Raw genomic sequence first — 27,428 nt, forward strand, 5'->3', positions numbered from 1 at the left:
GATTGGGCCTTGCCCCTGTCCATCATCGGAAGGCTCTCCGCGGTGACTGTTTTGCAGTAAGATTTGGAAACTGAACACCGCCTATGGAAAAGAGGGAGGTGAGGGTAAACGTTGTGCGTATTTCCCCATTCATTGGATGGCTGCTGTGTCAGTCATACTCTGCCCAGTCTCGTTGGCTGGAAGGCTCCAGGCAGGTAGCGTGGACGCGGTGCTGCCCCCTCCTGAGCTGCGAACTAGGCGCGTGACGTCTCAGACATTTGTTGTTGGGGTTTGGGCCTCATTAATTATTCATCAGGTACTTGAAAGGGCTGCAGTGATTGGTAGCTGAGAGGCCTGGTCGATTGTTTCTTAGCTAGAGATACGTGTCACCCTCTACGCGGCTGGAGAAGTTTCGCATAAATTATCCGATGAGGGGCGGGGCGGGGCCACGCATACATTAGGCAAATACGCCGAGGAGGGAGGGGAGGCCGGCTACGAATTAGCCTAAGTTATTAAAGATGGCGGCGGAGCGGAGTCGCTCCCCGATGGACTCGCCGGTCCCGGCCTCTATGTTCGCCCCCGAACCCAGCTCCCCGGGGGCGGCCAGGGCCGCGGCGGTTGCCGCCCGGCTCCACAGCGGCTTCGACTCGGACTGCAGCGAAGACGGCGAGGCGCTCAACGGCGAGCCGGAGCTGGACCTCACCAGCAAGGTAGGCCCGGGCGCCGGCGGCGGCGCTGAGGGGACCGGGCGGGCGCTGAGGGGACCGGGCGGCGGGCCGAGCCGTCTCCGGGGCGACGGCGACGGCGCCGGTGGGGGCGGGAGGGGCCGCGCCGAGCCCGCCCACCTCCCGGTGCGGGAAGCGTCTGGGGCTTCCGGGCGAGGGGCGGCCCCCGAGGGCCGCGCACCGCCGTCCTCTCCCGGCGGCGCCTACCCGGCCTCCCGCCGTCCGGCTCCCGCCGAGATCACAACCCCTCGGCTCCGCCACGTGGAACGGGGGCGCCCGACGCCCGGAGCGCCCCGCGCGGTCGCCGTCCCCGGGCAATGCCGACTCCCCCGAGACTGAGGGGTTGGTCCTCTCTCTGCACTGGCCACGCCGCGGAGAGTCGGAGGTGGCTGAGGCAGGGGGAGCGGAGGCGCGGGAGGATCAGGCAACCCCGCGGGGAGCAGGAAGGCCGCCGGGGCTCTTCCTGGTCTCGGAAGAGGAGACGGAAAGTAGTTGCTCAGTCGCGGAGAGGGTTGTCTGAGGAATTCAAAACTGAAAGATGGGCAGGACCCATAATCTCGCCATACTGGGAGTGGAACCTCATCTTGTATGAATGGAATAATGAAGGACCTTTTAAATCGGGGCTTCTGAGCTTGTGAGAAGGTAGGCAGGAATTAAGGGCTCAGCTTCTGCTTGGCATTGTGAGGATGAAAAAGTAAGTATAGGATGTGACTGGTGTTTTGAAGGTGCTTAAAACATCGCTAAAGGAAAGAACGCCAACTTGGGAGTCAGACTGGGCTGGGTTCCCTTTCCTGCCCTGCCACTTAAAAAGGCTCTGTGACCTTGGGAAAGTTTCTTAACCTCTCGCTTTTCCAGCTCCATCTTTTTTAAAGTACAGATGTGTTGTAAAAATGAGAAATGTATATGACATTTAAGAAAACAAAAACAAAAACCAACAGGCCCAAGATGGGGTCATTTGCCCTCTGGACTACAGACCAGTACTTAGTTGCAGCTTCACCCTCTCCCAGGAGTGAAATTTCCTGGTCAGCACTAGCGAGGTAATCTGCCTGATAAAACCCCCTGCCTTTCCTAAAGGGAAGGTAACCGTGCCTGAAATGACCTTTTCTTTTCTTTCCCTAATAACCTTGTCTCACCCCCTTTCTGCCTTAAAATCTTTGGTTTTGGTACAGCTACTTGGAACTGCTTTCTCCTTGCTCAGTAGGGTGCTGCCTGATTCATGAATTTAGAATAAAGCCAGTTAGATCTTGAAATGTACTGGATTGAGTTTCGTTTTCTGTCCGACACCTAGTGCAGTGCCTGATACGTACTACTGAGTAAATGTTTAACGTGAACCAAATAACTGGTAATTCCCTGTGCAGATTCAATAGCAGCCGAGGAAGGGAGAACACCAACGCCGCCTCCTACCTGTTGTTGGATAGTTACAATAAAAAGACGTTTATAGAGCGTTGAAAACATTTGCGAGTTTTCAAGGTCTGTGGTGGCAAAACTGCATGAAACTTGACCCAAACTGGAGAGAAGTTCCCTTGCAACCTAGGCAGCCAAATTTCAACTCTTCTCTCTCCCTCTAGTCGCAGTTGCCTACTAAGAAACCAGCTATCTGCCTTATTACAATTTTCCTGTCTGATGTCTCTACTGCCACAATGAGAATGGCCAAGCTCAGAGGGGGGGATGATCAGAGGAAGTGTGTGAGGTGATGTGACATGATGCAAAAGACCCAGACAGCACCCAGGTTACAAGTATAAGCCCTAATGAGTCAACTCAGGAAATTGTAAGAAATGCACTTGATTCAAAAGCAGATGAGTTGGATGTCAATTCATGGTCAAGGTGCTGAAGAATCCTGAAAACACAGTGGGAAATTGCAAGGCAAAGTTGCAAAGAGAGTAGTACCTTCATCTCCTGACCAACTTATTTAGCGTTCTGGGATAGGGAAGTGTTACTTCATCACAGAGCTGGGGAAGTCCTCCTCACTGTTTTAAAGTTGAGAAGCTATATGTATATAAATTTTGATGATATTGAAAAGAAAAACTGAGAATGTGGAGGGGGAGAAGTGATGTGTTGAATAGATTGATTCCTGAGGAGAAGCCTAGAAGCTATAAGTTTATACACTTGCTACAATTAGCTGTGGAGACGGAAAGTTCTGAGAGCTCTCAAAGGGAGAAACAATTAGAGGACTGTAGCGGCTAGTTTCATCCAAGAAGGTTTTTCTAGGAATGATTGGGTGAAGGAAACTAATTACCACTTACTGAGGTGTGGACTAGATGCTTTGCATGTTATCTTACTTGGTCTGTACAGTGTGTTTAGGATGCAGGTAGTATAATCTCTATTTGTAGATTGAAAAACTGAGACTCAGAGAGGTTAAGTTCTTTGTCCAAGGTCACACACTAGTAGTCAGAAGATGGAATTGGCCCCCCCAAATAAATAGTTCATGTTTTAATGTTATTGGCAGAAATTTGCAAAATGATGGTGCTGATACCCATCTTAGTGGTAATGGTGTTTTGTTGATGAAGATGAGTCTTGCAGCAGTTTTAACTGTTGATTCCTAAATAATCAAGTTAGCCAAGGCAAGGTGGAACAGAATTCTTTCGTTACTGTAAGAACCATTGGCCTTGGGGGGAGGGCATGGCAGTGTATGAGATCTCTGTCCTGTGAACTGAAAGCTGCAAGGTGGAAGACTGACATGTAGGTAATAAAGCACTGCTCATCAGTTTCTGTCCACAGTCCAGATTCTCAGTTATTGTGGGTCCTGCCCCTCCTGTTAAGCAGCAGGAAGCCGGCTCCTCTCACCCTCTTTTCTGTGGGTTGTGGTTCAGACATACTCATTTTAGTATATCATGTAACTTAACTCATAGAAGGCTTAGGCTCAAAGTCTATTTCAGGAGAGGCAGAGAGGGCATGAGGGGGCTGCGTAGCTATTTTAGATCAGGGTGCTGTGGGGGTTCAGTCAGGGTCTTTGGTCAGGCTCTTGATCTGCTTTGGCTGTGGTGCTCTTCTAGTAAGTGTGGTCTTAAGGCTGTTGGTTTCTCTTCTAGCTGGTTCTAGTGAGCCCTACATCAGAGCAGTATGACAGCCTACTTCGGCAGATGTGGGAGAGGATGGACGAGGGATGCGGAGAGACCATATATGTCATTGGGCAGGGATCAGGTGAGCATAGTTTTCCTTTCGCTTTATTTTTAAAAAATTACTTAGAGCACATTTTCCCTCTTTTATTGACTTCCTGTTCGTGTGTCTCAGTTGCAGTGATTCTTTAGTATCTGCAGAACTGTTTGGGAGGACATTAAAGTACAAAATGATAATGCTAATTCCCACGTTAGTGGTCATAATATGCTTGACTTCAAAGATTCACTTTCCAGGCGGTTTTACAGATGCTTCTTTTCTACCTCCAGTACTCTCAATTTGTATAAAGGGAAAGCACAAAGCAAGGAAACTTCTTATCTCAGGTAATAGAGCAAATCACAGTTAGGTATACAAAAAAGCCTCCCTTGCAAAGCTCTAGGTCTTCCCTCTCCAGGCCCGGTTTACAGATCCCATTGCTACTTATTGCCTGCTTCACAGAGAACCTTTGTGATTCTTCTTGACGTCCGCAAGAAAGGGACACCCAGAATTCCTCTCTTCAGCAAGGCTACCTTGCCTCAGACCACAGTGACCATTCTGTGTGGATAGTTGTGATAACAGAAGTCCTCTTTTCGTCTCTGTGAGATCCTGTCAGATATGTAGCCTTGTTACCATTCTGGAAGGGGCCGATTAATGTCCTCCAGCCTACTTATTCCATTGTAATGGGGTCCACTGTTTTAGAGGAAGGCAGTCCCCATTGCAGATTGTATCTTGGGCTTTTGTTTTTTTGGGTTTGGGGTTTTTTTTTGGTTGTTCCTAGTTTATAACCTCGATACAAGGCCTACTTACCCTTACTTCATTACGGCATTATCTTTGCTGAAGTGGCAGCTGGGCTTGTTAACAATTATGAATTTAGCTCGTACCAGAACTTGTCTCTGTCATCTTTGCAGGATGCAGGAAGCCTTGATGGGCCTTGATGCATCAGTAAAGGAACAGTTCTTTGCTGAATGTAGGCTTTGTGAAGGCAGGTAATAATTCCTTTTAGTCTAAGATGGAGAAAAATCTCAAAATCATTCTTTAACTGTTTGACAGATATCTATTAAGTATCTTCCAAGGGCTTGATACTGTTGCAAAGTATTTTTGGATACTTATAATCTGGTCTCTGTCCCAGAAAGATGGCATATACATAGATAACTTCAGTAGAAAATAATATTTGGAAATGCTGCAAGATTGACACATGGAAGAAAGGTTTGATCTCCAAATACTGCTGTGCCTTCCTTTGAAATGTCTCTCCTATCTATCCCTTTCATTCCATCCTTGCTGCCACCTTCCTGTTTGGGTCTTATCACTTTAAAGAAAGCATGGTCAGAGAGATAGGCAAACTGAGAGGTTGCCTGTCAAAAAAGGGAGGAAATTGGTCAGCATTGTCAAGTGCTAGAGACAGCAAGGAGAGTCAGGTTCAGAAAAAGCCATTCTGTTTGGTGGCTAGGGCATTGTTGGTAGCCTTTTGAAAGCTTTTGTTCAGGTGCACATCTGGCCCGCTGGTAATAGGATGAACCACTCCAAGGCCACTTCATGCTTGTAGAATTGAAGAAACCACATCTAGATCAATTTTGACAAGTGTTGGGACTGTTCTTTGATGATCTAAATTCTTAAGACCCCACCCTTTCCCACTTATTCTTTAATGTAGACTCTTAGTGAATTTTACCATGCCTTGGCAACTCACAACTAATTAACCGTCCAATGGCAAAGCATAAGAAAATGTCAGATATTCATTATCACATCTCCTGTACACCCAGGCATTATCTTTGCATCTACCAATTGGATGCTATTACATTCACAGTGACTCCTTCCTGCTGGAATTCTTTAGAGGGAGAAAGAGATCATAACTAGTTAAACAAGTTGAACATCAGAGGACTAAACCAGGTGCAAGGCCCCCAGGGATCAGCTTCATTACTGACTTCCTGTGCTTGGTGCCTCACCTCTGTTTGTCTCTTCCTTCATTTGTAAAATGGGGATAATGACATACTTACCCACCCTACCTCAGAGAGATTTTGTATGGATAAGTTAGGTGTTAAAAAATTCTAAGCAGAATGGAGCACTGGGTGTTATGCACAAACAATGAATCATGGAACACTATATCTAAAACTAATGATGTAATGTATGGGGATTAATATAACAACAAAAAAATTTTAAAAAAAAATTCTAAACAGAGTAATGTGCTCTTTAAGTATACATTCCTAATTTTAAAAAGAGGCAGTGTGGCCTGATAGTTCAGGGTCTGGAGCCTGGTAGGTCTGCATTTGCCTGTTGGCTCTTTTCCTTGTCTGAAAATGGGGTTAATAATAGAATCTATCCCATGGTGTCATGGTGAAGATTAATACTTGACATACAGTAAGCATTATATAAATGTTACTTAGTGTTAGTAATTGCAGTAATAATTTTTTTTTAAGATTTTTTTTTTTTTTTTTTTTGACAGAGACAGCAAGAGAGGGAACACAAGCAGGGGGGGTGGGAGAGGGAGAAGCAGGCTTCCCGCTAAGCAGGAGCCCGATGCAGGGCTCAATGCCAGGACCCTGGGATCATGACCTGAGCCGAAGGCAGATGCTTAACGACTGAGCCACCCAGGCGCCCTGCAGTAATAATTTTTTAAGGATTCCAGGTTATAGTTGATTTACCATGAGATTTCTTTCAAGAGCCACTTTGTTCATTTTTCATATTAAGTCATGGCTTACAAGAGCCAGCTACTGTATTAAAAGTTCAGGGAACATAGGAGGAGTGTTAGGTCTTTGTGGGGGAGTCAGGAAGGGCTTCAAAAGACGAGGTGCCCCTTGAATTGATACTAAAGGGTGAATAGGAGTTTTCCAGGTAAATAGAGGCAGTAGTGAGTGAGCAGAGAAAGCCACATGCACAAAGGCACAGAGACATTGGTGATTGTGGAATATTTGGTGGACCAAAAGTGATTCTGTTAAAAATTTATCTTAGAGTGTGTGCTTGCATGGGAGTGGGTTGGGGGAGAGGCAGAGGGAGAGGGAAAGAGAATCTCAAGCAGACTCCCTGTGCTGAGTGCAGAGCCCAATGCAGGGTTCGATCTCACGACCCTGAGATCATGACCTGAGCCGAAATCAGGAGTTGGACACTTAACCTACTGAGCCACCCAAGTGCCCCCAAAAGTGATTCTGTGAAGTGGGAGTATAGAATGTGAGGTTTGGAGTGTCAGGAGAGTAGGCTGGACAGGTCACAGGGCCCAGATCTTGATGGTTTTTGAATACCATATCAAAGAGTTAAGACTTATCCTAAAAGCATGTTGAGCAGGAGAGTACGTACAGAAAAGGTAAGTCAGATGGCAGGACAGAAATCTGATTAGGTTTGGACGTGGCTGAATATGTGGCCTTGGGTAATTGGACCTCTGCAGCTTTTCTCCTTGACCTTTGTCTCCACTCCTACAGAGTGAGGAATGCAGTGCATGCTGGAGAAGGGTAATGTGACTGGGAGCATTTTCTGGGAGCTCTAGATAGACAAGGTAACACTCATGATTGCCCCCTGGCACGGAACAGGACCTGAAAGCATTTTGTTGTACCAGAAACTGGGAAGTTGGATAGAATTTGGGGACCTGGAAAGAATGGCAAGATTAGCAGACTTCCTCTTAGGAACACTTTTTTTTTTTTTAAGATTTTATTTATTTATTTGGCAGAGACACAGCGAGAGCAGGAACACAAGCAGGGGGAGTGGGAGAGGGAGAAGCAGGCTTCCCGCGGAGCAGGGAGCCCAATGTGTGGCTCAATCCCAGGACCCTGGGACCATGACCTGAGGTGAAGGTAGATGCTTAACAACTGAGCCACCCAGGCGCCCCTTTGGAACACTTTCAACAAGCCCTTCTCTAATCTAGAAGAATTCCAGAGCTCAGTTGGCCATGTATTCCTCAGCCCAGCTGCTCCCACTTTGTTCATTTGTTTTGCATTTTGCAAACATTAGAGGACTTGATGGAGGAAAAGCACCCTCATGGGGCATCCAGGGAATGTTTGAGATATACCCTATCCTCAAGATGCCTATGTATAGTGGGGGAATACATGCATCCAAAACACTGTTCCACAAGGGGTAGTATGTGGTGCACTGATGGGCTTTCTAGGATAGGAAATACATAAGCAAAGGTATAGAGCTGAAGAAGTGCAGGGAACATGGGGGATGGCAACTGGGCCACTTGCATTGGGACAAAACTGAGGAGGGGCTGTGGGATAAATGGGGGAGGCCTTTAAGGAATTGGAACTGGATGCTGATGGGTTGGGGGAGCCATTCCAAGGCTTTGAGTTAGAAGTGAAAACATCAGAGCTGTGCCTGGATTAGGAGCTTAAGCTTGTGTGTATGTAGGATGGGCTGCAGGGAATAGAGCCCGGGTATGCTAAGACCAGCTAGGGGTCTTGCAGTGATTCAGGTAGAACGGGGCCTGAGTCAGGCTGGTTTCACTGGATTGGCAACAAGAGAGCAGGGACAAGGACAGAAGAGCCAGGTCTAAAGCTAGAATCTGCAGGACTGGAGGGATGAGTGTTGAGCTTGGGTGACTGGGAGGGGAGGGTGGTGGTGTCATCAGAAGTAAGGAAGGCAAGGGAGGAACTAGTTGGGCACAAAGAGGAACCCTTGCCAGAGGAAAAGCCTCTAGGTTTGGAATCAGAAGACCCAAGCTCACACAGCCCCTTGGCTCTTTACCAACTCTGAGACCTCTTCTGGGTTCTTTTTATCCCACTGCTAAATGGGAACAGTAATGCTTACTCCTTAGGATTGCAGGGAGGTCTAAAATGCTTTGTTAGTGGTGTTAGTTTTTGTGCTGTTGTTTAAAAGGGGGGTGGAGTGGTTGAGGTTAGATGCCATGCTTCTAAGAGTTATCAAACAGGCAATTGGAAATTCAGTCTGGAGCTCTGCAAAGAGGACAGTGCTAGAAATGAATGTTTCTGTAATTTACAAAACTACAGTTTGAACCATGGAATGAGATGGCCAAGGGAAATGTTTAGAGGCTAGAGAAAAGGGCCACTGACTGATTACTGGAAAAAACTGGCATATAGGGGACAGGAGCAGGAAGAGCCAGCAGAGGAAACAGAGAAGAAGGAACCAGAGGGTAGAGAGATGAATCAGGAGAGTTCAGGCAATAAGCAAGCAGAGTGGGAGGGGAGGTACTTCAGGAAGCAAAGGTAGGATCGCCAGCAGTGTCAAATGCTGTCGGGGTCAAGAAAAAGGCATTAGATGAGTGGTTAAAGTCCATTAATGCCTTGAAAATTAGTTTCTTCTGCAGTCATCAGAAATATAGTCAGCAGGTGCAATCACTTTTTTGAGATGCTTGGTGGTGAAAGGAGGAACAGGGGAGATGGTAGCTTAGTAAGCAGGGGCAAAGGAAGAGGGGGTGGGTTTCCTTTTTGTGGTTTAAGAATGAGCTTGTTTGTAAGGGGAAGCATGGAAGGAGGGAAGAGAAGGTGAGAAAAGGTACTGCAAGGTCTTTGGGAGGGAATAAAAGAGAAGAAAGGTTGGGCACATGCTGGGGGATCAGCCTAGGGAAGGAGCGGAGATGTTCTGTGAGACACAGAGGCTGGAGGAAAAGCTGAGGGAACTGTTGTGGGCATTGAATGACATCATGTGGAAGGCACCTTGCAGGGATTGCCTTACATTAGGCACTCAAGTGATTGGTTGACTGGTCCGTTGTCTTTCCTTTGGACACCCTTCCTCATCCTGAGCTCAGACTCATTTTTTTCAGCCACTTGCTGGATATTTCACCTGAGTTACCTCAGTTAAAAAAATCTATCTCTGAAATCATTCTGAAATTCTCTCCCCATTTTCCTTTGACTCCTGTCCTCATTATCTCTTGCCTGGATAGAAAGCCATCATGACAGGAGCCTAGTTCCTCCTGAATAATTAGAATTATTTCCTAACTGGGCTCCCCCTTTCTGGTCTCTCGCTTGCCAGTGCACACTTTATATTGCTGCTCAAGATATCTTTCTAACCTACAGTGATCTGATCATGTTATTCCCCTGCCTAAACCCCCAAGGCTTCCCACCGCCTGGTACATAATTGTGTTTTGCTGCTCTCTGACGTCTCTGCTTAACAGCTCCCACCTCTTGTGTGGTCTCTCACCACTTGACATCCTGCTCCCCAACATACCGAGCTGCTTACTGGTCCCTGAATGTGCCATGATCTGCCATGCTCCATGCTTTGTTCCTCTGCTTAGGATGTTTTTACTCCTTTCTCTGTAGGTCCATTTTCCACACTTGGAGACCCAGCTTGGAGTCAATACCCTGCAAAGCTGTCCTCAGCTTCCCCAGGCAATGCCAGTTGCTCACGCTTTACATTCTTTTTGTACAGTAATATAGTAAAGCACTCAAGCTGTATTACAATTAATTAATTTTCTGTCTCTCCCGCTGGGCTGTGAGCTCACCAAGGGCACCTGTATTCCCAGTACCCAGCATGCGGCTTGGCATAAAACCTCGGAGAGTCTTAGTGATTACTGTTGAATGAATTAATGAATACCCTGCTTAAAGGGGAAGCCCGTGGCACTGTTATTTATTAACTCCGTGTGTGCTCAAGTTTTTGAAAAGTGTCAGGTAGAGAGAGCCGTGTTCTTCTCCAGTGCCTAGGGTGGGGCCTTTGGTAGGGGTGGTTGACCGGCTGGCTTGTTGGCAGGCTGATGTCTGGGCTCTTGTCACCAGATGGGACTGAGTATGGGCTGAGTGAAGCTGATATGGAGGCCTCCTACGCTACAGTGAAGAGCATGGCGGAACAGATAGAGGCTGATGTCATCCTCCTGCGGGAACGTCAAGAAGCTGGGGGCCGTGTGCGTGATTACCTGGTCCGGAAACGAGTAGGAGACAATGACTTCCTGGAGGTCAGGTGAGGAGGCCTCAGAACAGTTCAGGGGTTCTCTGCAGCATGACCTTGTGGTCTAGGGCTTCGCAGAGAATGGTGATTGAGCCTTTGGCACCTGGCATGTCAGCTTCACTCCTTCCCCTTCTGAGGCATGGAAAGAGTGTCCAGAGATATGATAGCTCCATTTTCTATTTCTGTACTTCCCTATCCCTAAATATTTCCATTTGGTAAGAGTGGGAGGCTAGCCATACATTTGTGGCCATTGTGTGGGCTGTGTTTTCTTTACCTATCAGCCTGTGAGGCTAAAAACCAGGGTCTTGGAGGAGAGCGTTTTGTGCCTCTCTAGGTTTTCGGGCTCCTATCTGGCAGCTTTGAGGAGGCTTATGGAAGTTAAGAGAGAAAGCCATCATGACAGGAGCCTAGTTCCTCCTGAATAATTCTTTCTATTCTTGGGTGTACCTCCAGGGTCATTCCCAATGTGCTCAGCCATGAATGGGAGGAGCGATGAGCTGGAGAGGCTCAGGGGCAAGTCTGTCCTTACAGTTCCAGTTACTCGGGTTCACTTTGCTTTCCTGCTGTCTCTCACAAGGATGTTTGGGTTCACGTACACGCAGGGTAGCAGTAGTAGGCAACGTGGATGCTGGCAAAAGCACGCTCCTGGGGGTCCTGACACATGGGGAGCTGGACAATGGCCGAGGCTTTGCCCGTCAGAAGCTCTTCCGCCACAAACACGAGATTGAATCTGGTCGCACCAGCAGCGTGGGCAACGACATTCTGGGCTTTGACAGTGAAGGCAATGTGGTGAACAAGCCGGACAGCCATGGTGGCAGCCTGGAATGGACAAAGATTTGTGAGAAATCCACTAAGGTGATTACCTTCATTGACTTGGCTGGCCATGAAAAATACCTGAAGACCACTGTCTTTGGCATGACAGGTCATTTGCCTGACTTCTGCATGCTCATGGTAAGTGTAAGGCAGTCCTCAGGAGGGGAGGCTTCAGCTGGGCTGTTTGGGGGGGGTTGCTTATGTGCAAGTGTTAGAAATTGTTCTGTGGCAGAGGCCTGTCGGTTTGGGGCTCTGAGGGTTTAGGAGGGTAAGGATGACACATTTTACAGGGATACCTACTCCTCTGAGCGCTGTGGCCTTCTCGAGGGCTGTACCTTGATCTCTGTCCCTGGTACCATTTGTGGACCTCTTTTATTTTCCAGAGAGGCACAGAGGAGGGTTTCTCCTGGGGCTTACTTACTACCTTCAGAAATGTTTCTCCTGGGGTTAGGCTACTCTGCAGAGGTGGCACCCCCAGAGAAGGGGAGGCCTGGGAAGAAATGGTGGAGAGCACAGACAGCAATCAAGAGGGGCCTGGGAGGTGGCCTCTCTCAAAGCCTGGGAGGAGTGTCAGCCAGTCCAAGGTACTTGTGGAGCGGCTGCTGGGTGCCTGGCACCATGCTGGACCTGAAGATACAGCAGTTGAGTCCAGTGAGAGGAGACTTTTTAGCAGCTAATCCTGTAGATCACCTGAGAAGGGAAGGGAGCAGAGGCTTCTGTGTTGGATCATGTTGCAAAGCTTCCATTTGGGTCCCACTGATCTTCTCTGGACAGAGAATGGGAGTCTGTGGGATCCACAGCCTTGCACACAGCTTCACAGCTTTCACAGAGAGCACAAGTGAGCAAGTTTCCCTTTGGCAAGTCCTTCTCTGAGCCCTTCCCCATTTCCCAGTTCCTCCAGCTGCCTGTATTAATAAGTGTAGTAAACACAGGCATCTGTTGAGAGCGTAATTGATCAAGTTGCCCCACAAACACAGGTTCTCAGGCAAATTCTCCCCAAACTGGAGAGTAAAGAGGCAGAGCATATGTGTGAACACTCTTGTCGGCTCTCTGCCCAAGGTTCTTGGGATCTCAGCATGATTTCATTTCCCGTATCCTTGAACATTTCAAGGGGCCATCACCAACTCAACTGGGCTAAGAAAAGCTGTTCTACAAGAAGGGATTTCAGAGGAGGAGCCATAGGGCATATCGGGGGGAGTTGTTGGGTTTATATTAAGAAAGGTATAGAAACCGGTCTAAAATGAGCATTTTTTTCAACTAAGCTATAGTGAACAAGGCCAATTAAAGGAAATACCTTCACCCTAGATGAAATGTCATATGTTATCTGAGTTTTAGGTTATAAATATTATTATTTTAATATTTTATTAAATATTCAAATTTTTCTATAGAAAACACTGAAATAATTATTGCCCCATGACAATCAATTTCCAGGAAAAAAAACTTTAAAATATATAGACAACAGAGTGATAGAGCATTCTCTTATCCCAGTTGGGAAGAACAAAAGCAAGTCTGGGATGGATAGGAAAGGTGGTTGGAAGAAATGGGAAGAATCAGAAGGCAGAAAGAGGAGGTATCTTGGTGTGGGCAGAAGGGAATATGCAGGGGACATCGGTGTTGGGGGGATGGCAGCTCACCTGTGACCTGGGATCAAATGAGAACATCGTTTGAAAACCTTCTGGAATGTATTAAACACTATATAAATGTGTCGTGGCAACTTTAATTTAATTTTGTTTTTGTAAGTAATGCATTCATGTGGTACAAAAACAAAAAGATAACCAAAGGGCTTATAGTGAAAAGTCTTCTTCCTCTGTCCAGTTTCCTCTCAGGGGCAACCAGTATTTCCAGTTTCTTAGTTATTCTGAGAGAGATTTTGTAATCATACCAGCAAATGGGGATATATTCTCTCCCTCCAGTTTCAAAACAGTCAGAAAAGTTGAAAGAATAATACAATGAATCCCATAGACCCACCACTCAGATTCAACAATCATTAACGTTTGCTCTGTTCATCTTTATATGTCGTGGATGAGTATGTGTATTTTTTGTTGTTGTCTTGGCTGAATCATTTGAAAGTAGATTATAGGCATTGTGACTCTTGACACCCAAATCCTTCAGCACACAGCTCCTAAAAGTGAGAACGGTCTCCTGCTATTACAGCAGCCGGGAAGATGAACAGGAGTTCCCTAATATCTCGGCTGTGTTTATGTGATCTCAGATGTTCCCCAGATGTCTTCCAGCTCTTACAGCTGCTTTTTTCAAACAATGATCCATTCTACACCCTTTTAATGGTAGCATGCAATATACACCTTGCTTTTTTTCCTCTCTTAAAAACATACATTAGGGATTATCCCATGTCAGTAGATAAGAGTTTCCTCTTTCTTGTCTATAGAACATTTGGTACATTTTGTATGGCACACTTGGACACGTGCCTTCATTTAGCCAACCTTTATGGTGATATTTAAAACCTTTATTGTTACGGGAAGGAATAGTAACAGTAATAAGAGCTGCCATTCCTTGAACACCTAATTCATGCTAGTTGTGTACGGGATCTCTGACATACTTTATGACAGTTAAATCTCAAGAGACCTCTAAAGGGGATGTTACTATCTCTCCATTTTACAGACAAGGAAACTGGGGACCAGTGATGTTAGACTGAATATACCTTGACGACACTAGACAGTTGTTTCCCCGGACTGTCTGGGTTTGTCTTTTTTTATTGTTTCCAAGTCTCTTCAGATTTTGACAGCCCACATAGTTAAATCAGAGGTTAAAGCCGTCTGTGCCCAGCCCAGCTTTCATCTACAGCTCTTTTGTTTCTGGCCTAAGACTTCTGCCCCACGTGTCCTGTTCTGATGGGGGCCTCAGAGGAGAGCTCTCTCTTAACCCAGCCTTCTTTGAGCCCCTGTGCCCACCCAGCAACAACTTCTGTCTCCCTTGTCCTGACCTTTCTTTCTGTGTTGGGGCAGGTGGGCAGCAATGCTGGCATCGTGGGGATGACTAAGGAACATCTGGGCTTGGCATTGGCACTCAATGTGCCTGTCTTTGTGGTGGTCACCAAGATTGACATGTGTCCTGCCAACATCCTGCAAGGTAAGTGAAGCCTGTGTCTAGTAGCAGGGGCTGTCACCCACTGTGGCTCCTTAGTGGTGCTGCCACGGCTTCAGCCCAGAATCTTCTGCTTTTTTGTCTTGTGCTCAGACCTTGGTCTGAATTTCCATCAAGCCTGAATCTTCTGCTTCCTCCTTTATTTAGCTCTTGGTCTAAGCACACCCTAGAATTATCCCTTACTCTTTGTTCCTTCTGGTTCCAAATATAGGATCCTTGAGATTCCTAATCTGGTACCTCTTTTCAGATGGCCCCGGGGCCAGGGGGTTGGGTCTTACCATCTGAACAGGATACATATGGAGGCATTTGGGCAGAGGGTCTGATTGCCTTCTACCACCAAAGGTTTCAGAATAGCCTTGTATTTCTCCCTCATTGCTGCAGATGGTAGAAGAGAAGTGAAGAGGTGTTCTTTTGGAATGCCTCATAAGGGCTTCTGCAGAGGTGTAAATGTCATAGAGACCCTTTGTCAGATGAATTTTTATCCAGGAAGCAAAGCATTCTGAGAACATTGCCTTTCCCATGGACCCCCAAGTCACTTACTTATAGGATGTGGGTCTTTTAGAGACTCTGGAAAAATTCAACAGGTTTCAGATTCGTAACCTTACCAGACAGGTCTTATATGTCTTCCTTCTACTCTAGCAAGCACATACCCACCCCAAGTTTTGATCCTCCTTTTGCTTCTCCAGGCATGGCATTTAACACTGGTCCATCTGTCTCCTGCTTCTCTCAGTAAGGAGTGGACCAGTCTTGCCCTGGAAGCCTGGCCAGAGAGAAAGCTGTGTCCCCCTAATTGTGTTCCATTTCAACCTTTAAGAAACCCTGAAGCTGTTACAGCGCTTGCTGAAGTCCCCAGGCTGCCGGAAGATCCCTGTGTTGGTACAGAGCAAGGATGATGTGATCGTTACGGCCTCCAACTTCAGCTCTGAGAGGTAATGGGGTAGGGAGCACTCACTGCTGGGCTGGCACAGAGATTGGATGGAATAGAAGATTCTGGTCTCAGTACAAGCTCTCCCAGGCCGGCAGTGTTGCCTGGGAGCGGTATCAGGCAACCCAGATTCTGAGGTGCTGGCCTTGCTGAGGTTGGATCCCAGCTGAGGCTTCAGTGTCTCTACTTGTGAAATGGGAATAATATTCCCTTCCCCATGGTGGCCTCGTAAGTGTTAGAAATGATGTATGTAAAGCACTTGGCGCTGTGTCTGGATGCTGTGTGATACAGACACAGCCCTTTTTATAACTGTTACTAGGAAGTTTTTATACTGTTGTCTCTCAAAAACTCTCGAATCACAGATTAGCATTTGGCTTTTAGTCATTAATGTTTCCTTTGATTCCATAAATATTTGTTGGATGTTCTGTACCAGGCTCCTCATCTAGGCATTGAGGATTCAGAGTTGACTCAGGTATAATCCTTGTCCTCAAGGTGGTCACTTCCTTGGTCAGAGATACTCTCTTGATAATAGTGAACTTTGTTAAGTTTGCCCCTTTTCCCAGAGTCTTGGGGCTGCTTAGGAGCCATCTGCCTCCTGGCTTGGTCAGTATACAGCACCCGGAGCAGGCTGGCGTTTTGGCTGGTGGCTGTGTCCCAGTGCTGCCTTCAGTACCATCAGGCGGCCAGCAGAGGGGGTACATTTCAGCCGGCCCCTTTTCCATTCATTCCTCGTGCCTGTTCTGTGCAGGTGCTACTCTGGGAGCAATGGGGAATATATAATTCCTGATCTTGAAGAGTATGATTAACCCTGGATAGGAGACATAGAGGCTGTTGTGATGACTGACGGAAAATCAGGTGTAATCACGTGTAACAGAGATGCAAAAAGTGCTCCCTAGATCTGGGAGGAGTCAGGAGTGCCCATGTGAGAAGAGTTTCCTGGAAAAATCTGCATTGGAGATGGGCCCTGAAGGAGGAGAGGATTTGTTAGTTGGGTAAGAGGGTAGGAATCCAGGCAGCAGGATCAGAATGAAGAAATACATGGGGAGCAAAAAAAGTAATAGCTTTTGGGAGAAGAGAAGGTTCTGTAGTCTGGCTGGCAGAGAGGAATTTGAGAGAAATAAACCTGCAGAGATGTTGGGAAGAGGGAATTCTGTCTGTCTTCTCTGCAGTGGAAAGACAGGCAAGAATTTTAGGCAAGAATGTGTGTGCTTTAGGAAGAAGAGGCAGTCATACGAGCCCAAAATACGGCAATGGTAGAGGGACAGAGACAAGGGGACAGATTTCAGAGATAAAACTGAATGAAAGAAGAAGGCATTGGAGCAGGTGTGGCCAGCACGTGGAAAGCTGGGGCAGGGGGTAGGCAGTTGGAAGGCTGGAGCAGGCTGGTGAGGGGGCAGCGGGGCCCTTAGCAGCAGCACATGTTCCAGAAGCTCTCCTGTTCCTACTCTGTCACCCGGGAGCTGGCCACCTGAGCTCCTTTATCTTTCTTCACCCTCCACTTAGGATGTGCCCGATATTCCAGATCTCCAACGTTACAGGTGAGAACCTAGATCTGCTGAAGATGTTCCTCAACCTCCTCTCCCCCCGCACCAGCTACCGGGAGGAAGAGCCTGCTGAGTTTCAGATTGACGACACCTACTCTGTCCCAGTGAGTGGCTTCTGGTGGACTGAACAGGATGGGAGGCTGGGTGGGCCCTTCCTACAGGGGCATCAGGGCAAGTATATGGTAGGGAGGACGTAAGTGGGATCGACTTACTGGACCCTGGCCTTCTTTGCAGGGTGTGGGGACAGTGGTGTCGGGGACAACACTGAGAGGCCTGATCAAGCTGAATGACACACTGCTGCTTGGCCCAGATCCCCTGGGTAACTTCCTGTCTATTGCTGTCAAATCAATCCACCGCAAGCGCATGCCTGTCAAGGAGGTGCGGGGGGGCCAGACAGCCTCTTTTGCACTGAAGAAGGTGAGTGCCGAGAATACGAAGAACTCCCCTTGGGTTCGTTATGCTGGGCTCTGGGCCATCTCCAGTCGTCCTGGCTGCTTTGTAAGGCAGGGATTACTGACCTCACTTTTATAGGTCAGAAAACTCAGGCTCAGAGAGCCCAAGTGACTTGTCCAGGAACACACAGTAAGTTCTGGAGCCAGGACTTGAGCCCAGGCCTGCCTGCCTGCTTCCTAAGCTCTTTTCCTCCTTCTAGTGCCTGAGGTGGGTGCCCCAAGCTCAGTGGTAAGGTCAGAAAGATACCTCCCTCCTGTGCAGTTGGTCCCTCTATATAGGGTCCTTGGGGTCCATGCCAAATCCTTCTCCCAGTCAGCCTTCTGTCCCTCAGGGATTGGGATAAGTGCTAGCTCTAGGGTCACCTACCTCCCTGCCAACCAAATTAACCAGCAGAGTGGGAATTTCCTTATTCCCTCCAACAGTCCCATCGTGCTCGCCCTGTCCCTTCCACTTGAAAGCTTGCCTACCTCTGCCCTCTCACCACCATCCTTCAAGGCCTAGCTGAAAATGCCAATTCCTGCTAAAGGCTTTCTTTACCCCCAGTGGCAGTGTTTAGGCTTCCCACATAGCCCTCAAGTTGGCCCTGTATTGTCCACCCGAGAAGGCCTGTGGTCTAGTACAGTAAGAGGGCAAGGCTGAGTTGGGGTAGTCTCCATTCCCAGAAAGGACTCCTGGTCCTCTGGGACCGGGGGGAAGAACCCCTGGGCATTATTGCCTCTGAGGTCTGGGATTCCCTCTTTCTTTCAGATCAAGCGCTCGTCCATCCGCAAGGGCATGGTGATGGTTTCCCCACGCTTGAATCCCCAAGCATCCTGGGAATTTGAGGCCGAGATCCTTGTCCTCCACCACCCCACCACGATTAGCCCACGCTACCAGGCCATGGGTAGGTGTCTAAGGGCACTGCCAGCCTAGGAGGCCCTCTGCTGTAGCTACCCCAACAAAGTGCTCCAGCTACCCAAACCCCAAGGTTTCAGCTGCAGCCAAGAGTCAGGTCTCCATACTATGTAGTGATGCCCCCTCTATTCTGCCCGTAAGCCTCAGTGTTTATTCAGTTCTGCAAACATTAACCGAGTGCCGCCTCTGTGCTGGGCTCTGGAGACCCAGACTTGCCCTCAAGAACCTCATACTCATTGCTTCAGCAAACGTCTTCTGAATGCTGCTGTGTGCCGCCTGGTGTTGCCAAGGTGCTGGGGACACAGTGCTGGGCAGGGGCTCTGCCGTCAAGAAGCCAGCAGTCTAGAGAAGGCCCACATGCAGACAGAGTGCCCTGTATTTAGGAACCAGGGCCGTGGGTGCAGGGACAGGTGGGGTCTGAGTGTGTGTGACAGGATCAGACCTGAGAGTGGACCTCCAGCTCACTTTACCACACACGGCCCCCTGAGGCCTTTAGCTGACCACAGCTCCAGCATATTCCATGTTCTCACTCCTGCCTCTCCTGCCCGGAGGCCACTGGGCAGCTCAGTCTTGTGGTGACCCCCTGGCTCTCTTGGCAGTGCACTGTGGGAGCATCAGGCAGACGGCTACCATTCTGAGCATGGACAAGGACTGCCTGCGCACGGGGGACAAGGCCACTGTGCACTTCCGCTTCATCAAGACCCCTGAGTACCTGCACATAGACCAGCGGCTGGTGTTTCGAGAAGGCCGCACCAAGGCCGTGGGCACCATCACCAAGGTATGGCCAGGCAGCCCCCCTTTCCCAGCCCCAGGAAGCATGGGGGCCACTCCAGTTTCAGCCTGTGAGCACAACAGCAGAAGCCCTGCAGAATCCCCCTGACTGCCAGGGACAGAGGCTCTAGTTCCCGCCCTGGGAGAGCTGGAACAGTGCTGAAGTGCGGCCTCAGTGCCATTTTCTCTCTCCCCCTGAGAGGTCTCCCTGGGCTTTGGTGGTGACCATGGAGGAGAGCAGGTGGGGTTGAGGCCTAGCTGTCGTACATAGGAAACAGTGGTAGGAGAGTGTTTGGGCCTTGGTCAGCCTCCGAGATGCCAGGCGCAGGCTCCAGCGGCCTGGCTGGGGTGGCACCCTTAACAGCAGTGGGTCAGGTTAGAGTGAATGTTGGACAGCTAGGGGTCCTAGGCTTGAGTTCCCTTGGGGCTTGAGCCGTCTGTGTGTCCTGGAGCCCACTTCATGCCCTCTGCAGACTTCACCCATGGCCTTGGGTAGGGGCACTTGATGAGTGATTTGACTCTTGCTCCAAGCAGCCTGTGTGAGATCTTGGGGCCACCCTTAGGCTGGCCTTGCCTCCAGAACGGCCTTCCTCAGGCCCATCCATGCAGACCTGATCATGTCCTTGAAGGCCACTTGCCTCTGGGACTGGCTGAGAGTGGCAGAAGCTACCAGCACATGCTGTAGTGCCCTTGGGGGTATGGCAGTCCTCCCGTCTGCTTTGAGATTGAACTTGGGCCACAGGGGAAGGCTCTAAATCAGTCCCTCCTGGGTGGTAGCTCTTAAGATCCCCGATAGCCAGACTCTCAGTGTTTCCAGATGCTGAACACTCACTTGGTCTCTTTGGGAGGCCTGAAGTTAAAACTTGCCCCGGACTGTTATAGGGGCAGTAGGAGAGATGCAGTTGATGCTCTGATGAGTTTCAGCTAAGCTTAGCAAGAACGAGAGCCTCAAGTTCGATACAAGGTTCTGGGCAGGCCAGACTCCAGCCTAGGAGCTAGGCCAGGTGGGGGATAGCCAAGATGCACAGGCTGTCTGTGGGAAGAGCAGCTGGGGCAGGGACTAGGATGGAGCTGGGCTGAGGCAGCTAGGGTAGGGGCAGCCTTGAGACACTGAATGGGGATGACAACGTCTCTCCAGCCCACTGCCCCTGTCGTGGCCCCCTTGCCGTCCACCTCACTCAGGACCAGCCAGGCCAGGGAGTCCCTGGGGGTGGGGGCACGGGGCCTGGGCAGCTGAGCCGATGTCCCTGCCTGCAGCTCCAGCCTCATCCCCAACTCCTTGGCTCCTGCAGCTCCTCCAGACCACCAACAACTCCCCGATGAATTCAAAGCCCCAGCAAATTAAAATGCAGTCAACAAAAAAGGGTCCCCTGACCAAACGAGAAGAAGGAGGCCCCTCTGGAGGGCCAGCGGTAGGGGCGCCCCCCACTGGAGATGAAGCTTGCTCTCCAGGGGCTGTGCAGCCAGCTTTGTCCAGCAGTCTCCAGCCACAGGTGAGTGTGCTGCTCAGGCTGGTCTGGTCCCCTGACCACCTCAGGGTGGGAGTGGGAGGGTGACTGTTACTCTAGTTGGTGGAGGTGACAGGAGAGCTTTAGGCAGCCTGTGTCTAGCTCCCATGTCTGTATTCATAGGAGGTGTCTCCCCCAATTCTTGGCACATAAGTGCTAAGTGTTGTGCTGTTTGTCTCTTAGGGCAGTATTTTCCAGTCTTTGAGCTATGGCCTGCTTAAAGCTGATTTAGTTGGTCCTGATTAGCATTTGGTATTAATGAAGCAAAAGAAAAATGTCAGGGTTTCCATCTCCCAAGTAAGAGCGCGTGCGGTCTGTGGGAGTGGGATGTGTGTGTGGCAGTCCAGAAGGTTGTTGGAAAGATGCTGCCTTAGTGGGTCCTCCTGGGTGGGCATTGGTGGCCTTGGACCCCGTATCAGTGTGGTTCTCACTCAGCATCTCCCTTTAGCTCTGTCCCCTGGTTCTGTCCTGGCACCCCCTCATGTTGCTCCTTCCAGGGTCTTCTCCATCTGACCCCTCTTGGGAGAAGGAAATTTCTGTCTGGACCTGTCCTTTCTGTTCTCTCTCCCACATTGAGCCTTTCTCTTTCTACCTATCCGCGGGGGCAGATGTTGGTTCCTGCTCTCCTTGTGCTTCTCGGAACGGCTCTGTCTCACACCATCACGTGTGCCCCACTTGCTAGGATGGGTGCTGGCTCCATCTGACAGAGGGGGAATGCCATGCTCCAAGTAGTAGATGACTGCTCAGGCTAGGCTGGGACCGTCCTGCCTGCTCGCTTTTCTCCTACCCCTTTTCCTGCCACCTTGCCCCTCTGCTGTCCTACCCTGCTCCCAGTGGGCCACTACTTCTCAAGCTCCTTCTTTCTCCCTTTCAGCCCAAGCCCAGCAGCGGGGGCCGGCGACGGGGGGGCCAGCGTCACAAAGTGAAGTCCCAGGGGGCCTGCGTGACTCCTGCCAGCGGCTGCTGAATCTCCCCGGCCCACCCCCACCACCCAAGGGATCCTTGTACTCTGGCCACTGTTCTACCACGTGGGCCAGAGCAGCTCTGACCACCACCCGCCCTCCCCCAGGCCACAGCGGAGCCTCATCATTCCCCACCCTCCGCCCCCATTTTCCAGGGGGGTTGTAATTTATAAGCTGAGGAAGGTGGCCAGACTTCTGGAGGACTGACCATCATCCACCTTCTTCCCTGCCTTCTTCCTTACTCACATTTTTTGTACATCTGGGCCCTTAGTTTTTATTCTTTTTATTACCTCTCTCTCTCTCTTTAGTGTGTGTGTGTGTATACGTGTGGGTGTGCGCACGTGCGTGCGTGCGTGTGTGTGTGTGTGTGGTGCAGAAGTGTAGCCGGTCAGGGCCCTGGCAGTCTTTCTCCTTTTTTCCTCTGTGGCTGGCCACCAGCCTCCAGGAGCTGGCTGCCTGCCCATCTGTCCATCCGTCTGTGTGTCTGACAACCTTTAGGGGTTTTCAGGAGCTGAAGAGCACCCTCCTCCCCTGTGCTCACCCTCCTCCCCTGTGCTCACTCCTCTGCACCCAGAGCCCTCCACAGAGCCGAACTCGGGGTTTAGGGGCTTCGTAAGTGCTGCTGCCAGAGCAGGGAGCCTTCCTTCTGGGACTGGGGGGCTTTTAGCAGAATGGAGAGTGGTGGCCTCCTTTTCTCTCTCTCCTCCTCCCCCCCACTTAAGCCCCAAAACAGGTAATGCCAAAATCTCTTAAGTTGTAGCCTGTAGATGTGTGGAGGGGAGTGGCACTTGGATTGTAGGAACCTCCCTGCCCCTAACTCTGACCCTTGCCACTGACCCAAAGACAAATGGTGGTTTTCCTTTCCCCTTGGAGACAATCCTGTGTTTGCCTGGCCAGGCCAGGGCAACTCCCATTGTGCTGATTTTGAGCTGGGGGCTCTGGCCCTTGAACTTTCTATGAATCTTATTGGGCCTTGGGGCACTGATGACCTGGACTGGGATTGGCTTGCTCTGGGTCCCGCTCACCAGCACCTCCTGTTGGTGGGGATATGAGGTGTTCCTCTGAGCCAGGCCAGGACTGGAACCCCTTCCCCACTACAGCCCCACCATGTTGCCCCAGCATGGCTGCTACAGGGGCACAACAGGGAAGGGCCTGAGCCCCAGTTTCGGAAGCCCCATTTGGGGTGTGGGGAGGGCAGGTAAGGGTAGTGAAAAAGATTCTTCTAGGCCCAGCACAGAACATTAATCCCTCTGGAAGATTCACTGCCTGGGGTGGGGGTGGGGTCAGGGTCACTCAGGCCAGCGACGGCAATGTGGGGCCCACACCAGCCTGACCCGAGCTGTGGCCAGAAGCCCTGGGTTTAGGGTGGACTGGTGGGTGGAGATGTGTTCTTTCTAGCCAGGGCAGACACCCAGCTGGCTGGGTCCTTCCTCAGCCTTGCCTCCCTCCCATCCCCAACCGTCCTCCATTCTTCCTGCTTCTGGACTGCTGGTCCCCTCACCTCCCCTCCTTCCAGCTATTTCCAGTTACCACTGACCCATGGCCATGGACTGACCAGACCAGCACAAAAAATAAAAGTTTGTTCCAAGTTGACGGTGTCCTGTTCCCTGCCCCGGCCCCCCAGGTGGAGGTGCCACCACGGGGAGCGCTGGCTGTGCCTGCCCCCTGAGCCCCCAGCTGTGGCGCAGGGCAGGGGCGGGAGGAGCCCAGCTTCTCTCAGACATGCGTGGCTTCAAAATGCAGGCTCCTCTGGCAGATGTGACACGGGACAAGTTGCCAGTCTTCCCTGAACCTATTTCCTCATTTAGAGCGAGAGGTAAACAAATGCCTGTGTCGTGGTGGTTGTGAGGGTTCAGCGAGAGAGCGTGTGGTGAGGCTCTGATGTGCCAGCCTGTGGGAGGCGCCGCGGACTGGTCCCCGTGCTGCTGCCCCCCGCGCCGGCTCCCAGGTCCTCGGGGCAGTGGGCAGGCGTGCAGGGAGAAAGGGGGCGTTGACATGTGTCTGTGCTGGGTGTCTCCCTCACTTAGGCGCTTTGATTTTGAAGCTGTCATCTAGGAGAGAGGTGGCGGTCCCTTTTTCTAGTTAAGGCAACTGAAGCTCGGAGGAGCAGCGCCACCATTGGGCACGTTCCTGCCCGCACCAGCCCTCAGCCCCAGCCGTCAGTAGGCGGCCGCTCTGCCCAGTGGCCTTGGGCCCATGCCTGTCCTTTGTGTGCTAGTTCCTTCTTGCTTTTTGACTCTGGTCCTGCTTATAGGGGCTGTTGCCCACTGGTACCTTCGCAAGAGGAAGGCTGCAGCATGGAGCACCCCTCTGCTCTCTGTCCCCATGGCAGGTGCTGTGGAGCCCGTGTTTCCACAGGACTTCACTAGGGTGGGACCTTGTTTGAACTCTTTTGCCCCTAAGAGCATAACCACTTTCTTTACCTTTGGAAGCTGTGGTCTCCACCCTGGCCTCTGCCCTCAGACGCGCAGGAGGTTGGTTTGGATCTCCGTGGTCACCAGACCCACGCCTGCTAGCAGGGGCTGACTGAATACAGTGTTTTACTGTCATTAACAGGGACTCCACAGGTCCTCTATGGGTCTCAGCCCTACTGACTCTCACTTTGGAACAAAACACCAGCCCTTTTATAGCTGATAAAGAATAAAGTTGTTAATCATCTCGAACGACCGATCCTGACCCTTCTGTATGCACAGCTAGCATTTGTGGCGTCTAGTTCGGTTAGGACCCCTGTTCTGGCTTATTGGCCTCCCTGGCCCAGAATAAGGGAATGGGACTATGCCATGGTGCAGGGGGAAACACAGGTTTGGGAGCATGGGGCATGGAGAAAATGGGGTGAGAGCTGTGCCTTGAGGGGTCAGGAGGATTTGAACATGTGCAGATGGGCAGAGGGTACATGTCTGGCCTGGAGGGCACAACCAGGGGCACTGAGCCCTGACTGTGGTAAGTTCCAGGCACTCATTTAGTGGTGCAGCTGGGGGATAGCTCCTTTGTTGAGAGACGTTCTAGATGCAGAGCAGGTGTTGAGTGAAGTAGGGAAAATGGAGTGGTCACTGGGGGTGAGCCATAGGACCAGCTCTTTCCTGGCATAGAGGGGTGAGGGGTTAACTGGCCCAAGGCCTCAGGGCTGGATTTACACTGCACCTGGTACCCTCTCTTGTGGCAGTTTATCCCTGACCCCTCCCCTCCTGACCCATCCCAGCCTCTGTTTTCTCAGATGTGGTGGGGACCAGCCCTGGGTCAGGTGCCATGGTCAGGAGCAGAGTATGTTGGAAAGCGTGTTTGTGGAACCACCCCTGGCCCTTCAAGCAGCTTATTGGAGGCACTGAATCTGGGGACATATTGGCAGGGAAGGGCCAGGACCTGTTCCTCTGAGCTGGCAGGTTCTGGCTCTTCAGGGGACCCTTCTCTTTGTGCTATCCTAGCATAGGTACAAGGGACAAATGTCCAGTTCCCACTGTGGAGTCCAGTCCCACACTGAAGGCAGACGTCAGTAGTGAAACAGGTAGATTCGTCTACCTTCTGCTCAAGTGACACCGAGAGGCAGGCAAAGCTGCCCACTTCCTTTTTTTTTTTTTTTTTTTTTTTTTTTTTTTAAAGATTTTATTTATTTATCTGACACAGAGAGAGACAGCGAGAGAGGGAACACAAGCAGGGGGAGTGGGAGAGGGAGAAGCAGGCTTCCCGCAGAGCAGGGAGCCCGATGCGGGGCTCGATCCCAGGACCCTGGGATCATGACCTGAGCCGAAGGCAGACGCTTAACGCCTGAGCCACCCAGGCGCCCCAAAGCTGCCCACTTCCTACTGGGATGTCTAGGAGGGCTAATAAAGCCACCCCCCTTCTTTCTTCGTCTCCCTTTCTCTCCCCTGAGCCCAGAATCCCAGAGCAGGGCCAGCCTTAAGCCCCGTTCTTCATCCCAGCTGGGTTTTAGTGGAGAAGCCTGGGTTTCTGAAGTTCAGGGGTAAGTCTTTGGGGCATTGTTTTGGTTCAGAGTTCATGCTCTTGTTTTCCCAAGAGCAGAGTCCCTGTGCCAGGGCCAGATAAAAAACTACACACGCCATGAATCCTGGGCATAATTTATTTTTTTTGCATAGGCATAAATTAGAATCTGGAGATAAAAAATTCAGAACCAATAGTGCAGCATTTGTGACAGGAGAGCGCAAAACGAAACCTGGTTGTCTGGGATGGGGCCACTGCCAGAGGACCAGAGGTGGCCTTGGGCCTCCTCTTCCTTCCAGCTTCCTCCCCTACGAGCCCATCTGGGGCTCAGTCCTGCTCCTGGGGCACCTGCCTCCACAGCAGCCCCTCATGGCAGCTGGGTTACAAGGAACTGAAATCAGTCAGTGCCCCACAGAACGGGGCTAGGAATCAAGCCCAAAGCTTTTCAGTTAAAAATCAGACCTTGAAAAATATATACATAATACAGCAGGCCTGCTTGGGTCTAAAAGCCCTATCTCCCCGCTGCCCACCACCCCTGAATGCCACCCCCCATAGAAAATGAGCCAGAAAGGAAACAATCTGAGCAAGAGCTTGAAAGAGTCCCAAGGGGGTAGCTGAGGATCAGGGCCCTTATAGTCAGGGGCCTGACTAGGATGGGGGCCCACAGTAGACAGACCTCTTCCCACCATGACACCTTGAATGTTACCATCATACTCTTTGGACCACCCCAAGAGCCTAGGGAATACCCTGCTCCTCACCCTTTTAAGCTTACCCCAGCTGCTTATGGCCTCAAACTGGTCTAGGCTCCCTTCACCCTGGGGGAATGTGACAAGCTTGCTCTGGGGCACAGGTAGGCCCTAGCAGGAATGGGGAGCAGAATGGGCCCTGGTCCCAGCATCAGGAGAGCGAGAGAAAGCAACTAGCCCCAGCAGAGTGGGAATCCTACAGGTTGGCCCCCTGGCCCCTCAGAGGCTCACAGGAGCCAGACCCTCAAGGGCATGGGAAGCCCAACGGCCCACTGTGACCCAGACCAAATACAATGTAGCGAGGCCTTTGGGGGACCTCATGGGTCAAGCTCCCTTAGGTTGATGGCACTAGACTTCTAGAAGAGCCTGGCTGCCCTGTACAAGGAGCTTCCTGACTGGGGCTCAGTCCCAACCTGCACCACAAGCACTTTCCTCCCAGAGGACCTCACTTCCCTGCCTGCGGATGAGGGCAGCTCACTTGCCCCAGGCCCTCACTTATAGCCCACCCACGGCTTCGGCACCTGCTTCATTCACACACCTACCATCAGCAGCTCCCTGGGTGCCAGCCCCCATCCTGTTTAAGGGGCAGACAGGTTTTACCCACCTTTGCTGGAAGATGTCCACTCATTGCCTCTCTCCCTGTCTTTCAGTCCCCCACAATATGCTACATATATACACCATCCCAAGAGGGTGAAGTAGACACCCCATGCCTGGCACAAGGAGGACAAAGAAAAGGGACACTGGAGCTTGCTGTCCACCTTGAGCTGTCCCGCTGCTAGGAAAGCCCTATATGTTCTCAGCTCCATCAGGCCAGGGGTTCTTGCTCCTGGAAGTCCGTGCGCTGGTCAAGCATGTGGGGAAGTGGCAGGGTGCTGCTCTCCCACTCCCAGAGAAGGGGGCACGTGCTGAGAGAGGCTGGACTCCCAGCTGGCTGGCCGCAGTACAGAAAAGGCCTAGTGGGTGGGTTCCCCATGCACCCGGAAGCGGTAGATGCAGGTATACTCGGGATGGCCCCAGTTAGTCAAGATCCGTAGCTCTACCACCTGGTATGTGGCCATTTTAGTGTCCTGGGTAGAGAAAGGAGAGGTTAGGAGTGGCCAAGTCCTCAAACTCCACTGACAGGAGGGCAGGAAGGGAGACAGCCACCCCCAGGGTCAGATG

At 50.7% G+C, this 27,428-nt stretch overlaps 2 protein-coding genes across 4 annotated transcripts in view; one reads left to right on the top strand and one right to left on the bottom strand.

Annotated features, from left to right (window-relative positions):
* The first annotated feature begins 462 nt into the window (after positions 1–462).
* GTPBP1 (GTP binding protein 1) lies at positions 463–25,122 on the top strand. Of its 3 annotated transcripts, none has more exons than XM_032416578.1 (12): positions 463–689; positions 3,734–3,845; positions 10,445–10,625; positions 11,216–11,564; positions 14,390–14,513; positions 15,343–15,457; positions 16,957–17,101; positions 17,232–17,414; positions 18,198–18,333; positions 18,944–19,122; positions 20,408–20,608; positions 21,498–25,122. In XM_032416578.1, exons 1-12 carry the CDS (start codon positions 498–500, stop codon positions 21,588–21,590), a joined length of 2,010 nt encoding a protein of 669 aa, XP_032272469.1. In that variant the 5' UTR covers positions 463–497; the 3' UTR covers positions 21,591–25,122. The 3 variants fall into 3 exon arrangements, with proteins under 3 accessions (XP_032272469.1, XP_032272470.1, XP_032272471.1); XM_032416580.1 differs by lacking the exon at positions 463–689 and adding an exon at positions 946–1,346; XM_032416579.1 differs by lacking the exon at positions 20,408–20,608.
* A 287-nt stretch (positions 25,123–25,409) lies between these two features.
* SUN2 (Sad1 and UNC84 domain containing 2) overlaps positions 25,410–27,428 on the bottom strand; it is a 19,453-nt gene continuing 17,434 nt past the window's right edge. Inside the window, exon 18 of the mRNA XM_032416591.1 lies at positions 25,410–27,334. Coding sequence (XP_032272482.1) covers positions 27,221–27,334 — 114 coding nt within the window. The 3' untranslated portion in view covers positions 25,410–27,220. The remainder of the gene's footprint in view (positions 27,335–27,428) is intronic.

This window comes from Phoca vitulina, unplaced genomic scaffold, assembly GCF_004348235.1.
Source record: "Phoca vitulina isolate PV1807 unplaced genomic scaffold, GSC_HSeal_1.0 scaffold19, whole genome shotgun sequence".
In the NCBI taxonomy this organism is placed as follows: Eukaryota; Metazoa; Chordata; class Mammalia; order Carnivora; family Phocidae; genus Phoca; species Phoca vitulina.

Bases quoted from the DNA above. Each gene is read 5' to 3' on its own strand.
- GTPBP1 (XM_032416578.1), top strand. From the start codon at position 498: ATGGCGGCGGAGCGGAGTCGCTCCCCGATGGACTCGCCGGTCCCGGCC. The intron at 17,102-17,231 runs GTGAGTGGCTTC...CCTTCTTTGCAG, and splicing joins ACGACACCTACTCTGTCCCA to GGTGTGGGGACAGTGGTGTC. The intron at 20,609-21,497 runs GTGAGTGTGCTG...TCTCCCTTTCAG, and splicing joins CCAGCAGTCTCCAGCCACAG to CCCAAGCCCAGCAGCGGGGG.